Source organism: Molossus molossus, unplaced genomic scaffold, assembly GCF_014108415.1.
Source record: "Molossus molossus isolate mMolMol1 unplaced genomic scaffold, mMolMol1.p scaffold_m16_p_20, whole genome shotgun sequence".
Taxonomy (NCBI): domain Eukaryota; kingdom Metazoa; phylum Chordata; class Mammalia; order Chiroptera; family Molossidae; genus Molossus; species Molossus molossus.
The window spans coordinates 8,475,179-8,492,169 of NW_023425356.1; the positions used below are offsets into that span (position 1 = coordinate 8,475,179).

Sequence of the window (16,991 nt, forward strand, 5' to 3'; positions counted from 1 at the left end):
CAACCAAGGATGGAGCTGAGTCCCCAGAGGGAGCAGCAGACGGAGGTTTGTCGTTCCGGGGCACCAGGGACTTCCTCGCGCTCTGTGGCTCGCTGGGGGGCAGCAAGGCCTCAAAGGCTGCCTGGGTCCCAGGCCTCGGACACCCTCCTGGTCAGACACTGCCCTGCAGGCATGACAGGACAGACAGTCCTCCAACACCAAGTTGGGGATAAAAGGCTCAAAGTTGGAATTAAGCTGATTTTAAGAAAAAATCTCAATGGCTTTTTTTTTTTTCACTCTTAAATTGCTGGACTGAAGTTTCCACCAGCTGCCCTCTGCTGTGTGAGTCGTTTCAGAGACTCTGGTCCGGAGCCCACAGTCCGCTAAGACAGGCCAGCTGTGCCTGGCTTCTCACCCTGAGCTGCTGAACCACCCACCCAGTACACTGCCGGCATTATTTAAACACGTATCTGTACTGCCTTTCCAATACTGGAATTCTCTCTATGTATGACACACTTCTACCATCACCTCAAGATAACTGAATATACTTCACTTAAAAAAATAACACTAGTTAAAATTCATATAGCACGTGCCATGTGCCAGGCCCTGTTTTAAGAGCTTAATGTATATTAACTCACTTAAGCCCGATGATAACCCTATAAAGTGAATCTTATTATGAGCCTCATTTTTGAGGGAGAAGTGAAGACTCAGAGGGTGAAGTGACGTGGGCAGTCACAGAGCTAGTACAGTGGAAACAGGATTGAAATTCAAGGCAGCCAAGCTCTGAAATCCACATGCCATTAATTTTCACAAAAGCATTACAAGCGAGACAAGCGGGAGCCGGCAGCTCACAGACCACGGCACTGCTGCAGCTCAGGAGTCTGGAGCCCAGGCCCTGCCCCTGCAGGCTCCAGCTCAGCTTCCACACTGCCCGGGCCCGAGTCCTGGAGACGGTGGGACATCAGTGAGCATCTATTAAGTGCACACAAAGGGCCAGACACCCGGCTGAGGCTCTACAAGTGCACTGGCTCAGCCAGGCCACACACCCAGCCCTGAAAGACAGAGACCGACGGAACCCTCAAGAGAAGACAGGTGGCGGCTGGACAGGCTGAGCAGCTTCCCAGGGGTGCAGCGCTAGGGACAAGCTCCGCCACGTTTGTTTGAATTTAAATCCAGCCTCTATGGGGCTTCTTCTCCAAGTCCTTAGTTGTGGGAGCTCTGTTCAGCTAGTCTTCAGATGGTTCTCCAGGTTGATTGTTCTAGAACAGTTATAATTGCGACGTGGGCATGGGCAGAGGGGAGCACTCTGCCGTGTGACCAAAGGCAGCAGAGCCTAATCTCTTCACGATCTGTATTGTTTCCTCGCACTTGCGCACCTCGGGCACGCCTGTCACAGGGCGGCAATGCGGGAAACACACTCCAACAAGGTCTCCAGATTCCCTGGGAAATGAGATGCAGTTTTTTACGCCAAACGGTGTGAACAGCTTCATTAAAAGGAGCATTCTAGTCACTGACAACGGAGACCCGTGGCTGACGATGGTTTATGTTATGATTATCTGCACACAGACAGGACCAACAACAAAGCACAAGGTGGGAAAACATAATCAAGGTCTATAAATAATTTAAAACGCCAAAGGCATGCCCAGACCTGTTTCCTACACGAATCCTAATGAAGATGTTAGGGGGAAAGGCCGCATGTATCAAGAATAAACAGAGCAGCATTTATTCCATTAGTTTGGGGTCGTTTCCTGATGTTTGGCTATGATTTTATTACCTAATCCTCTTAAAATCAAAGCAAAGACGTACTAATGAAAGACCCAGCATGCTGTGTGGCAGGGCCTCCGCCCTTGCTGAACCGGAGTGACCCAAGTTGGTAGGTGCTTCAGGGCCATTTACCTGCCGACTGACTCCTCCCAGGCTGGCCAGTCACCCACGTGGCGTCCTCCCATCCAGGACCCAGAGGTCCACGCAATTGCAAAACTCCCCTGGCCCAGAAACCCTGACATTAAGGTCAGATGCTTCCTTCCTCTTGAGATGAGCAATTCAAGCGCCGCTTCTTCTCCCTGACCAGAAGTGCTTCCCTGCCCCCCCCCCCCTTCCCTGTGCATCTGGAGAAAGTGCACCCATTTAGTGAGACTGGACCTAAAACTCCCAAATTGGTTCAAAACACCTGATGTTTTCACTGGTTACATTTTGGTACGTTTTTTATAAAACTGTGGTTAAAAGCTCAGCTTCAGTCTTTATAATGTATGTGAACTCAGGTACCTGCCCCAACTCTCAGGCAGCTGTCTCATCTGTAAAATGGGCATCACATCTACCTCACAGGTTTTCTTGTGAGGATTAAAAATAAATGTATTCATCCTAGTACATGAGTAAATATCACCCTAGTATTCACCCCACAGTTACTTCATCCACATGCTAATGAATGTGTTAAGTCATATGTAAGAATTTAAAGGTGTGGGGTACATGATGTGCACAAGGGAGAAGCAAACCACCAACTTCCCCCTTATTGTAACGAGAGGGGAAACTTCCAGCAAGGTTCCGGGATGCATGTTTCTGCAAACTGGAAAGATGAAAAGCGACCATTCTGGAAAAATTTACTGTCAAAGGAACATTAAGTAGTTCAGTAGAAATTTCTAGGGCTTCATATTAACTTTATATTTTTCAGAGAAACCTACAGCTGGGATGGCTACACAGCAAATGTAATTTTTTTTGGCTCCCAGCTGGCGGGGTTGTATTGCGGGAGCTTCTGGGAGCAGTTAGTGGCCGTGCCATGGGTTCCTTCCCATTTTCTCCTCTCTTCTGTGACCAGGGAGAAAGCCAAGAACTGATAAGGTGAAGAAGATCACAGGGAAACAAGAAAGACGAGTTAGGTCAGTGTTATTTAACATCGAAGTCAGAAATATTCTGGCTTATACTTTCCTTCTCCTTCACCTTACAAAACCCTCCTGCTAGTCTACTTGGCTCAACCTCTTCTTTCTTCACTATTTTGACTTAAAAAGTGAATTAAGCCTGGCTCCTTATGATCGCTTCTTTATTTTTCACCCCAACTATTCTTTACTTATGGGGGACGAAATGAGCCACGTCACGACCCATGAAAGTTCCAGCATGTCTTCTGTGATTTTCCAAACCCTCGCAGCAGCATCTTGTGCCATGACCTTAACATTTTTTGTTCTTTTGGCTTTTAACAACAGGTGCCACAGAAATGAACAAAAAAGGGTGTATCTTCTAATGAGGATAAGTAAGAAATCAACACGTTTTCCAAAGTGCCTGAAAATTTCACCATGGATGCATCCCTACCTCTGATACTTGGAACCAACAGATTGCAGACGAAAGTAGACAGGAGCAACCTTTTCTTGCACATCAATTTTTTTTCTGTTTATAATCATTTCCATTGGTGTACCTGTTTCCTCACATGTGGTTTGTACTATTCCTTTCTTCTTTTTAAGATTTTCATTGCTTTCATCTGCTGGCTAAGTGCCACATTATTAATTCTTCTAATTTGTAAATAATTTTTTAAATTAGGAGACAGGAATAAAAGATGAAAAGACACAGTTACAAAAAAGGAGCAGTAAAATTTCCAGTAAATGGTAATTAAAAAATAATGACTACATAGTGGCTGTAATAACTATGGCTGACCTAAAATTCCATCAAAACAACTAATCAATCATATAATTTTAACATTAAAGGGCTGTGATATATATGAGAATAATAAAGATTCCACAACTTATTTTTATCTAATTACACTAGTTTATATGTCATGACTAGGTTCAGTTTTCTATCTTGAATAGAACATTAGCTCACTTGTGCCCATTGTTGATCTTGTGATGTAGGTAAAGCAACTATTTCTCCCTTCGTTTTATAGAGGGAAAGACTGAGGCTATTAACTTACACAGAAGCCTGGATTGAAACCCATGTTTTCAAACTTCAAGCCCATGCGGTTTCTTACCTATGAGATACAGATTTCCGTCGATGCCTGTTACTGGCCAGTCGCCCTGTACCAAGCACATCTTTGCGTGTTACGATCACACAGGCAGGAAGTGGCTGAGCCAGGGATCTGCATCTCGTTTCCGCTGATTCAGGCACCGAACGCAACCAATAAACGTGACTGCGATACACTGTGTATGGGCATTCTCCAAGCGTGTTAAATTTACATAGCATTATCACAACTCAAATAGCCAAATTAAAACCTTTTCAGATGAAGATAAAAAATAGGAAAATAGGGGAGTTTTTTGCCTTTCAGAAATGTTATTGATAAAAATTGGCAAGAGGCATGAAGTATGTTTGTTCTTGTGCTTCAATGATGATTAATGAACTCTTTTTTGGAGAGGCAAGATCTGCACTTGGCATTAATATTATAAACTTTTCTCATCCCAGTAGCTTCTCTTTAGGTGGGAAAAGCAGTTACATAAGGTAGTGATTAATGAGATGCCCCAAATGTTGATTTAGTCCCAGATAGGGATTTTTTTCCTCTCTCAAATCTAGATGCTTCACCAAAATTAATTTTAGGTCACACTACAAATATGAGTGAAGTGCCAATTCAAGTTCAAAATACATCATATGCTCAACATGAGTCCATATGCTTTTTTCTACTTTCTTCCTGTTTTGCTAGGGGAAAAACATCCTTGAACAGTCAGATTCCAAGAAGGTGTTGCCATTTCATTTTTTAAAAACCATTGGCCAGATTCCGTTCTTGGATGCTGCTTGAATTTAAATGGAAGATGCATAACTTTTAAAATATGGGATCCCCAAAGCATAGCATTACATGTTTTAAATGGCAAGTATCTTCCTCTGGGAGTTAAAAGCTATAATATTAGCAATGTAATTGCAGGTGGTGGAGGAGAAATATGTGAATATTTTCATCTTTCATCCATCTAATCCTGTCCATGTGCTCTAAACAAACGGAAAGAGAATTCTCAGTCCCAAGAAGGAAAATTCTGTCCTGAATTGAAGGTATCACGTGATTTTCCTGTGCGCCATTGAATACAGGATGAGGCTCCCAACAAAGCTGTTGGTAGCTGGACATCCAAAGGGATGTTTCCTGAACAGACCAGCCAGAGTGGTATGCCAGGTCGGACACCAAAGCTGGTATTCTACCTGCTTGCAACTGGCTTCCCCCAAAAGACTATATATTGAACACCTAATGTTTTCATGGCAGCAGATAAAACTTCCTGGATCAAAGCTCTAACAGAATTTCCACACTGCTTTAGAAATGAGGACATAGCTATACAGCATCTTTCACATAAAGTAGCAGTTGAACTTTTCTTATTTTGATTTTAAAAAATTGTTAAAACTATAGATATTTTTAAATAAGAGGTCTAGTCTCAGCTCCAGGAGCAATTGCATAAAGTGAGATAGAAAAGATTGGTAAAATCAAGGAAGATGTATATTTGCAAGGGAAGACCCATGGACATACTTGGACTCAAACAGCCACAAAATTTCCCCTCCTACCTCCAAAGGCTTGGGAGAAGCGATCTTAATTCATCATAGTTTACAAACAGAAAGGCCTGAAAATCTCAACATTAAATCCTTGTATTTGTTTAAAACAGTATTCTCTTACTACCTCTACAGAGCACATATTGTGACATATTTTATACAGGATAACTTATGATCTGAGCCAAATATGTATGCAATAAAGCACAAAATAAAAAGCACGCAATGTATAATGGTTGGTTAACAACATATGAAAAGGTAAATTTAAATTTTGTAAAATACTGTACTATAAATCCTTTAAAACATTTCGATGTACATGTCACAACTGCTCACAGAATTTTAATCTACTACTTAAATAAAAATAAGTTAAATAGCCTGCATCAAGTGCTGCATAAATTAAACAATAAGACCAGAAGTCAGTATTTAACAGAATTCCTAAGGGAAGAACTTTCTAAGACAAAATAGAAAATATCAATTAGTGTGACTGCATGCAAATTTAAAACTTCATATAGAAACAAATAATAAACCAAAAGTACTTTTCAAAAAATATGATAAGGTTGATATAATACAAAAGCACTAAGTCCTGAACAGAAAAATGGGTAAGGCATAAACAGATAACAGATAATGTACAGAACAATACAAATAGCCAATAAACATTAGAAAGAATCTGTGTCGCTAGAAATCAAGTAAGTTCATATTGCGTTATGAACTACTATGCTACCATATGAATAGTAACACACTTTTCTCATGGGATGACTTGAAGCACAAAGAATTATACTGTCTTGGTGAGCACAAAGTAAGACATAGTCTCAACAAAAAGAAAAAAAAAGAGTCACATGCATCAGTAATAGGCATATATTCAATGCAATATATCTAAAAGGTAATTTAGCAATATATATATCTAGAACCAAGGAATTCATGTTTTGATCCAGAAATTCTACTTATTCAACCTCATTTTAAATAATAATCAGCCATGTGAGGAAGGATATTCGTATATAGAAATTCGTCAAAGTAGTATTTAATATAATGAAAATTAGAAAATTAGAAAGACTACCATCCAATAATCAATTATGCTGAAATCATTTTTTTTTTAAAGACTTTAATGGTTCCAGTTACCTACACCTTCACAGTGTGGCTAGGAGGATCTCTGCAGCCAGGCCTAGCTGACCTTGTCACTCCTCTGGTTAAGAGGCGAACTCAGCAAGAGCATAAAGTCCAATTTCTTGATGTGAATGAATAAAGGTCTTGTCTTGCTTGCCCCCAAATTGTCATTGTACACAGCTCTCCCTCAGGACCTTGGCTGGGGCTGTTCCCTCTGCCCAACACCCTCTTGTCTCCAGTCATATCCTATCAACCCCCTACTCACATCCTGGGTTTCAGTTAGATGCTGTTTCCCAATGTCACTTATCTAAAGTGTGTGCCCCTTTTAAGCGGAGCCCTGTATTTCCCTGTTCTGGAGTTGACCTCAGCTCCACGACCCTGTGTGCTGTATAAGAAAAACATACCTTGCTCATCCTCGTAAATTTAACATGGAGCCTGCAGACTTGTCAAATGGTTAAATGAGCAAATGAATAAACAAATGCACTCATGAAACAACGTTGAGTGATAAAAGCAGAGCACCACATTGAAACACAAACATTTTATAAACATACAGCTGCACACACACAAAACCAAGTGCTGGGGGAGTCCGTGTGTAACAAGATACAGGGACAAAGGCGATGAGGCGAGTGAGGCCACTGCGGGCAATTTGTCCAGAAAACTCTGCTACTTCCTTATAGTTTCTAAAAATTTTTAGAAGAAACTTTTCAAACTGCAAAACTCTAATTTATCAAAGAAGGTCAACTGCTATTTAAAAAATAAACATGTGCTATCTTACCTTTAAATTCAGGAAAAAATTGTGAAACAATATATATAAAAAGTATGAAATATCATAAATGACATGAAAAACACTTTGATGACAATTAACTGTTGTATCTGTCACCGTTACTGGAGTTCTCCAACAGAAAACATTCCAAAGTACTTGGAAAGCAGTTTCCCAGAACTGCATGATATTTAAAACTTATACATTAATTTAGACAGTTAACTCCTTAACATGGCTTTTTTTTTAATTCAACTGCATGTGAGTTTAATATCTGGACTGCCAGGAATCATTCCTCCCACGTAAGCAGGGGCAGTTCTCTGGGTGTCGCTCAGCCAGCGTGTTCAGGGCTGGTGTCTAGAGCTGTTTGTGTCAGAACCTCTAATTAGCTGCCTTATCTCCTGCTAGCGATTCTTCTGGTGCTCAGTCTTTACCATCCAAATTAATTGAAATACTGTAGCAATTTCAGATTAACATTTTCAAAATTAAGAATGCATAAAGTAAAATCACCCATAAATCTGCTAACAGTAGCCACTAATGAACTCTGCAAAATGGACCAGATCGCACTGCTAATTTGCACCGTACTGCGCAGACAAACATCAGGAAATAAGCTTTCCTCTGTCCAGAAGACCTCTCGAAGAATGAGGTCCCTGGAGCCAAACATTGCAATGAAGTCCTGGTACTAGGCAAGTGCTGTGTGACCTTAGGTAAATCACTTAACCTCTCAGAGCTTTGATTCCCTCAACCGAAAAACAGCAGTATCTCCCCTTAGGGTTTGTGGCAGACAGACCCTAAGATTAACCCCAGTAAACCCTGCCTCCTGGTATTCAAAATGTGTTTAATCCATTTCCCTGGATGTGGGCAGGGCCTGTGACACCTCTTGTCAATAGAATCGTGATGAGATGTTATTTCCATGACTGTGCTGTATAAGAGTTTAATTTCCATCTTGCGAGGAGGCTAGCACCTTCTTGGCTTGCACTCCGATGAAGCAGCAGGCACGCTGGGGAAGCCCATGCAGCTAACAACTAAAGACTGCCTTGGCCAGCAAGCTGTGAGGCCCTCGCTTATTCGACAACCCCAAAGGAACCGAATCCTGCCAACAAGCATTCGAGTGAGCTGGGAAGGAAGTGAACCTTCCGCACTGACCCTTGAGATGAGATACAGCCCTGGCTAACACTTTCCGTGAGGCCCAGCTCTACCATGCCTAAATTCCTGACCCACAGAAACTGCGAGATGATAAATGTGTGCTGTTTTAAGCGGCCAAATTTTCAGTGACTTGTTCCACAGCCATAGAAAATGAACACAGGAGTGTGTACAAAGTAGCAATAACCGCCATCACCACCCTCATTTCCAGCCCACCCACTGTGGGCTAAGCACTGTTGAGAAATGCTTTATCTATTAACTCACTATGTTCCCAGTGACAGCAGGAGGTATGTCCGCTGCCACCGCCCTCATTTTAGAGATCATAGAACAGAGACGGGACAACTAGGAAATGGAGAGGCAGGACTCGAACCCGGACCGTCCCCGCGGCACAGGCTGCCTGAGGTCAAGGGCCTCTCTTCCAGCCCGTGCTTCCCCTCAGTGCCCGAGGGCTGCTCTGCTTCTAGACATTCCCGTCCTGACCCTTCCAGCTCAGAGGGCACCCTCCTTCCCGTTTGCCTCCCCCAAAGATGCCGTCAGATCTCGGTTCCTCGGTTCTCTAACCTGACGGACAGATCTTCACCAAGGTGTGAGTGGGAAACAGTGGAACGCGGGGTCGAGTCCTTCCAGAAACAGCGCTGGCCACATCCAAAGGAGAATGGCTATCTGAGGTACTGTGGCGGGGTCACAGGACGCTCCTGTGAGGCGAGAAGACTGGTTGCCCTGGGATCTCTGCGAGTGAGAGCTGTGAGCAGGGATGAGCCTGTGTGGGACCCAGCAGTTTCCATTCTGCGCTCAATCCTCCGGATTCTCCTGTTGCTGCCAGAGAGCGACCACGCAGAGGAGCCTGCGACGGACTGGAACACAGGACCGGTGCACGGAGTCTGCTCCGGCCACCTTCTTTCTTTCCCGTCCCCACTGGGTGAACACGGCCCCTCTTTCTTCCCGAAAACAAAAGTTCTGGGGACAAGGCCAGGTCAGCCCCTCTCCCATACCGGCAGTGACACAGCAGCCAGGCTGGCCGGTCTCCCTGGCTGTGGCCATTAGCTCCGAGATGAGCAGATGGTCCAGGCCAGGCCAACTACAGGCTGTACTGGGATTTTGTTCGATTTACTGGGGAAAGAAATGTTCTGTTTTCCCTGGAATTAGTAGCTGTGGGACAACGCATACAAAGAGTTGCTAGCGGTCACCTTTGCTTCCATTTGAGACCAACCTGCCTGATGTGTCTGTCAACAGGAAACTGAGACCAGAAAGGTGAACTGAGGGATGGGAGCAACGACGCCCTGACATCGCTGGAGCTCGGTTCCCTCTGCCTGAAGCAGAGCACTCTGGACTTGCTGGGTCAGGAACGTCCTTGCTCTGCCTTCTTCTCTTAAGCTAGTCTGAAAGGGTTTGCGTCCCTTAACAGAAGGCTACTGGGTAATTCAGAACCGAGCTGACCCTACAACAGACTGATAACCTTATTGGACCATCTGCAATTCTGTGTAAATTTACTTTTGCTGATGTACTTCTCAGCCATTTGCCCGTTGTCTTGTGTTCTCAGTGACTTCTCCTCACAGCCCTCCTAGCGAACTACACCACTCCTAACGCACCACACGTCGGTGGGTCAGCCCACCCCAGCTAGCAGCAGTTTTCCACGTGCCTTCTGTTTGCATGGCTTATCTTTCCAAGAAAATCCCAAGTTCCTCAAAGACCAGGAAACCTCCATAGAGTTCTAATATCTATGCAGAAAAAAATGAGTCTCAGAAGGAAAATTAACTGTAAAAATAAGAACCTGGCATAAGCCTTCCTTTTCATTCAGATTAAAATTTTAGAAATCAACTTGGATTTGAATGCACTGAGAGAGAAATAACTGCCAATTTGGGCCGTTTGGACAGAACGTCCACACTCCAGCATTCTAAGTGACTTGATAAGCATTATTTGCACATGGAAGTACCGCATTATAAAATTAAAAACAGCGACGATATGAAGGATTACCTTACCGGTGACCTTTTTCCTGGTGTCAGGTGGACTTTTTGCTCATATCCAATATTTTTATTTGAAGACAATAATAGTTTTGATTCACTGGTTCCTTTCACTTATCAGACTAAACCTCTAAAACAAGATTATTTGGTTCTTAGAGGTTGTTGGCCCACAGGAAATTTCTGGAGTTTTTGTCCACTTAGCATGACATGGCATGTTCTTCTTCTTCTGAAATGGAACAGCAGTTACCCGCCAGGGCCACAGCTATAGCAAAGAAGCCCAGGCCATCAGACCTTGACTTTCCAGGTAAGGAATGCTTTATCCATGATGAATGCTAAAAGCAGCTCCCCAAGTTTGAGACTTCCTTTTCAGAATTTTTATCTAAAATTTGACTTCATTTTCTAAACATATCGTTACTATAATAACAGAAACTCTACATTAGGAGTGCATAAATGACCCAGAAGTAGGTCTGTATGTAATACTGCAAGTGTTTTATCCGATAATTACATGACTGCTACGTTTCCCTCCAAAAGCATCCCTGTGCAAGGCTCACGTAGGCACCCTGCCCTGCTCCTTGGCTGGAGGTACCTGACAGTGGACAGGGCTGGCTGGGCAAGGCGTAGACACACCTGCCAGACGACAGAAAAGTGACCCTTTGCGAACTCAGAATGAGACTTGAAAGGGAGAAATAAATCTTCCTGGAACCAAAAAAAGATGTGAGCAAGGGACTGTGATGTGCCTTTCAGAAACCTCTCACCGCGGCCAAGGGAATCAGAGAGGCAGTCCCAGAAATAACTGTAAGAGGGCCCGCTGCCTTCCTGCAAGCTCGTCACGTGCCCGCAGTTCGACAGAAGCCTGAGAACAACCAGAGCGGCTCCCAGGACCCGCGTTCGGTCCGCTTTCTCCTTCCTCTGCTATGAAGCTTCATCTCTGGGTCCCATCGTCCCAGCTTTTTCAAGTTCATTCTTTCAATGTGAAAAATATTTTTACACATTACAATTATGGTCTCAATATTTAGATTAGGATTTACATGTGATGAGAAATTAGCTTTAGAGGTGACAGAAAAGACAAAAGTAGGTTTGACTGATTAATATGGAAACAGTGTAAGCTATGGGTATATTATTACTTATTTATTACAGACAAAAGCTCATTTACTAAGGCCTTCGGGAATATACATCTGTCTCCTTAAAAAAGAAAAAGAAAGAATGAAAAGTATTTTTAGATCAGTGAGTTTTAAAATCCCAGGTTGGTATTTTTCTGTGCAATGTTTTCTATTTGGAAACTAAAAATATGAAATTTCTCTATTGAGCAAATTGTCAGTACGTTTAAAAGCATGTCTGAAAGAAAGCAACACTTCTGTTTAGATTTGAAATGAGTCCTTCAATCCTTTGAAATTAAAACATTAAGGAAAACTGTGACAAATTATAATTTAATACAAAAAACCAGCATAGCAAAATTTTTATTTGTATAAATGAAAAGCTATCTAAACAACCCAGCTTAAAAGCAATTGGAGTTCACACTTGCCTCTGTTTTCCAATTTCTTTTACTTTTGTGTATATACTAAATAATTCCATCTTTTTACATGTTTATCAAACTATCGTTTTTATAACACTACACCACACCACAGTGAATCAGTATATAAAATACTATCTGTAATATTAAAATCTTTTAATATGTACATTCATATCCATAAATCAAGACTTGTGTCGCGCCTCCTTCCTTGGACAGAATACAAACTCCTTGCAAAGAGGGGCCATGTTTTATAATTAATGACATTGCTGGTGCTGACTGTTCTATGGAACAAGGTTGGTAATGAAAGAGATTTCTTGAATTCCTTTCTTCATACAAGAACAATAGGAATGGTATTTCTATCAATGCCATCCACCTGAAAGAAAGTGACCGTCTTTGAAAATGACTAAGAAACAGTAAAGACATCTCCTCCGTAAATGAGACGGTGTTTGAGCCACATCACAGAGTAGTCACGGGGAGGTAAAGTACAGCACAGGGAGTATCGTCAATAACATTCTGATAACTAGGCATGGTGCTGGATGGGTGCAGGATCTGTTGGGGCTATTAAGTTATGTAATGTCTGGTCACTGGGGTGAACATTAAAACTAACATAATGATGTATGTCAACTGTAATTGAAAATAAAAAATGATTAAAATATATATATATGACCCAACTGAAAAAAAATAAGCTTCATGACGAGCATCAAGAAAGGACTCATCAATTTAACCATTATCTGTCCATTTGGTATCCAAGGTTATCACAAATCACACGCAGAACCGAAGGTCAGAAAGAGATGTAGTTCCCGAACATTTACTTCCCTCGGCTTCTGCTCCTCAGGACGCACAGCACAGAGCCACGGCCGGAACGTGGTGAGCTGGTGACCGTGGGCCGCATACCAGAGGCCTGGACCCCGCAAACAGAAGCTCCCCCTGCAGCCACCGAAAAGCACGGGCCTGATGGAAAGCACACACGCCTGTGCCCAGACGTGCGACGTGCGGCGTGAATCTGCTGTCTCCTATGCTTAGACAGCAGGACATTTTTAAAGCTCAGTATTAAAATTTAATTGGTAACTCTGACCTTGAGTGCCACTCTAGGTGAAAAATATTACACCAGTGCTCAGATTTTCTTGAGATTTATGATCTCATGTTCTTGAAAAAAGGCCCAGCACCTCCGTGTTCGGAAATAATTGATCTGTCTCTTCTAAGTGTTATTTTCCTGAATCTAACATCTGATGTCTCAGGAAGAAAAGTACAAACTGATGAAAATACCTTGCTATATTTAAAAAATCCAAAAGAGCTACCAGAATTTGCATCTAACACACTATTACTTACAAAAACAGTCAAGATCATAAACTGGTAAATTTCTTAGCACAGAAGACAAGAAAATGTACACCAAACTGCAAAAGCATTTGCAATATTATTTATAAAGATTAACCGCCATTATTAATAAAGAGTGAATGTTTTAAATGTGCTAACAAGCCACATGGCAAATCTTTCTTGGTTTGAAAAGAACTCCACGACACACTGAATATGTTTTCAAACTTAGGAGTTTTCCCTTTTTTTGCAATCACAAATACCACTGACTTCACCCCAGACTCTGGACCACCGATGTTGCTGATGTCTCTTCTTAAAGATATAAAAATATCACAGAGGCCCTGGCTGGTTTGGCTCAGCAGTTAGAGCATTGGCCCATGGACCAGAGAGTCCTGAGTTTGGTTCCCGCTAAGGGCACGTACCTTGATTGCAGTTTGTCCCCGGCCCTGGATGGGGTTGTGTGGGTGGCAACCAGTCAATGTGTCTCTCACATCGATGTTTCTCTCTCTCTCTTCCCCCCTCTCTCCCTCCCACTGTATCTGAAGATAAATGCAAAAATGTCCTCCGGTGAGGATAAAAAATATATATATATCACAGAGGCCATAAGATAAGCAGAGAACAAAGGCAATCTGAAATTGACTGTGATTACGTAACTTCTAGAAACTCAGCATAAGATTCTGGGTCTGTTTGAAAACAAATAACTGGCAAGTATCATTGGTTCTCCTACACATGACGAAATGTCCAATAGAAATAACATGCTCTACCACAAAGCAGTTATAATAATCATCCCGTCTTAGCATTCACTACATTCCTGGCACAGTTATAAGTACTTTCACGTACCAACTCATGTAATGCTGGGTACATGTAAGGTGGGTACTGTCGTTAGTTTCTTTCAACAAATGAAGAAACTACAGCACAGAGAGGACACAGATTGCCCAAGGTCAACTGCAAGTAAACAGCTAAGTTAGGTCACCAGCCCAGGCAACGTGGCTCGGAGCCACGCTTCCTGCAACTAGATTATTGTGTTCCTTGAGTATAGTGGTCGACTCTGTCAGCATGAAGAATTTAAAAAGCAAGAGAGTCAATGCATGCAGAAAAAGTTACAGTTCCTCATTAATTCATTTAAAAATATGTAGTAAGCACCTACTACCCAAAGAAATATGCACAACAAAAGGTCTCCAAAGAAGATACATCATTTACCTTTGTTTGTGGCTCTGAAACTGGGATCTGATGAAGTGGTTACATCTGCCCTCCCAAACGGTTTAATCGCCTTTTTCTACAATTCCCCAAGTGAGGCCCTGGAGAGCAGTCCATGGATTAGCACTTGGAGAAGTCAACTAAATTAGCTGGGAGAGCACATTTACAGGAACTTCATGGGAAAAGCACTAAGAGAAAATAAAGCCCCTGGAAGCAGTTTGTCCATGTGGAGGAAGCTTCAGTTTTACTTGTTTGAATACCTTGGGACTAAGACATCTCACCCAACTGTGGAAACCACTGAACAGCAGTCACATGACAATGGCTGTGGAGTAAGGTTATCAAGTAGGGTTAATTCTGAACAAAAGAGCTTTGCAACAGAAAGAGGCAAAGACACAAAAGATAACCAATTCTCCACATACACAGTTCAAGGTTGACATTAAAAGCCATCTGCAGGGAAAAACAGTTATCACATTAGGGGCTACAACAGGAAAGGCCATCAACTATCTGTTTTTTCCATTTAATGTGGGGAAAAATTAGAAAATACTCATATTTTTATTATACCTAATGGAAAGATCTCTCAAGAGATAGATGATGAAAGAAAGAAAGAAAGAAAGAAAGAAAGAAAGAAAGAAAGAATTATAACATATAATACTACTTCTTTTGTATTTCTAAGTTTATTCTCCATGAATCCTTTCATGATCTTTGGACACATCTGTGGACGAACAGGAAGATCGGAAGAGTTATACCTACACAAAGCCATCACCTTTAGGATAAAGGAGAATAAATGATCTTGTCATATTTATCATCATTGAATTCACTATATCTCCCTTTAAGTAATCTAAGGGCTTCTAAAATTTTTGGCTATAAAGTAAATTGTTAACAGTCAGATGTGTTCCTACAGATATAATAAACAAAAAAATCATTTCCCTGTTGAGGGTGGGTGGATTAAATAAAAATGCCTATAGAAGAGAAAATATTTTTTAAATAACATTTATAAAGATTAGGTAATTTCTTGAAACAGAAATACTACAACTCACACAAAACAAGAAAAATATTACGCTCACAGTCACACACTCCTACTAAACAGAACAGAAGTTGCTGCTAAATAGTATGCAGGATCCTTGGCAAAGGGCATTGTCTTGGGAAAGTTAGAACTATTAAAACATCAACCAGAAACCCTATTCTTTAATGGCCCCAATTTTGTTCTAAGGGTAAAAGAATGAAATGGGTCTCAGGAAACCAGTGAGGCCATTTCTAGCCGGAGGCAACAAAGCTCTATAAATCTTTTCACACAGTTCATAAGCGGGCGTGGCTACCAGGGGTGTGGTTTCCGTTAAAGTTAGAAAGCTTTGAAAGCTCAACTCCACAACAAGGGGAATACCAGTCGAGGATGCGAAGATCAAACACACAACCAGACTCTGTTCTAGCAAGGCTGTTTCATGTTCTATTTGATTTATTATCTAGTTCATATATTTGGAATCCTTCAGCCACGAACACCTTTCACCCATGATAATATGACCATGTGCATAACAAATCTTTGGTAATTAAACTGTGAAAGGCATTGCTTAATGGATGACGAAGTAATTGCACTAAAATAACAAGCAGGCCAACCTCAAGATGTTAAATGAAAAACAACTTCATGCTCCCTGCAGACAAAATCCTTCCATTCTTTTTTCCATTATAAAACAGTTTGTATACCCGATGAAGTAAAGTATTTTTCCAAGTGGGGAAGGTACCAAAGCCGCCTCGTTTATGAACCACCACCCCCAGAAAATGCTAATTTTTAAGCACTGGTTGCTCATTAGTTTTCTTTCTAGATTTGGGAGGGAACAGAGGAAATATGCTGGATTCCTTAGCATTAACTAGGCTGTTCAGTAACCCTGAGGCTGTTCAGTAAAGCAAATAACCAGCTCAGTTGCTGACTATGGAAAGAGTGTTACTGCCAGTTACTCACCCTGTGACCCTGTCCTAGGCAGCACTGTCAGGTAAATGATTGACACGTGAGTCCGCTACCTCCTGGTCACACATTATATACCAAACTGCGAGGAACAAAGGCCAATACTCTGCCTGACTTTCTGTAGCAAGTCCCATACATTTTCCTAGTTACTTCACTAAGTCACAATTATAGATGTATAACCAAAAACACACCTGGGTCCACCTGCCTGGGCGTTCTTCGCAGTCCATTGGTTCGTTTCTGCGCAGAAAGATAAAACAAAGATTTTTGAATTAGTAAAGTGTATTACTTTGTAAAGGATCTAATAAACACTGTAAAACATTAAAAAAATAAGTTATGTTGAATCTTGACGGATATCTAGGGGTTCATTATGCTAATATCACACATATACATTTAAAAATTTTAATAAAAATTTTAATTGAATAAATTGTTTTTAAAGTATATTATTTTCTGATACTTTAGAAGGCCAATGTATGTTGTACTTTTTCCATTAAAAAGTATGACTAAGTTGGATCCAAACATTTGGTTCTAAAGTTTGTTTTTACAATTTGACCTTTTTGTTTCTCTAATAAGTCTTCCACCTGAACACCATTCCACTCTGTAAGTTAATACTTGTAGCACCATGGGAAAGAAGTAGCTTTCCAT

At 41.6% G+C, this 16,991-nt stretch overlaps 1 protein-coding gene across 4 annotated transcripts in view; it reads right to left on the bottom strand.

Annotated features, from left to right (window-relative positions):
* VAV3 (vav guanine nucleotide exchange factor 3) overlaps positions 1–16,991 on the bottom strand; it is a 290,405-nt gene that overhangs the window by 66,156 nt on the left and 207,258 nt on the right. For all 4 annotated transcript variants that reach the window (XM_036273378.1, XM_036273380.1, XM_036273381.1 and 1 more), the window contains exon 19: positions 16,541–16,586. In XM_036273378.1, the coding sequence (XP_036129271.1) occupies positions 16,541–16,586 (46 nt within the window). The remainder of the gene's footprint in view (positions 1–16,540; positions 16,587–16,991) is intronic.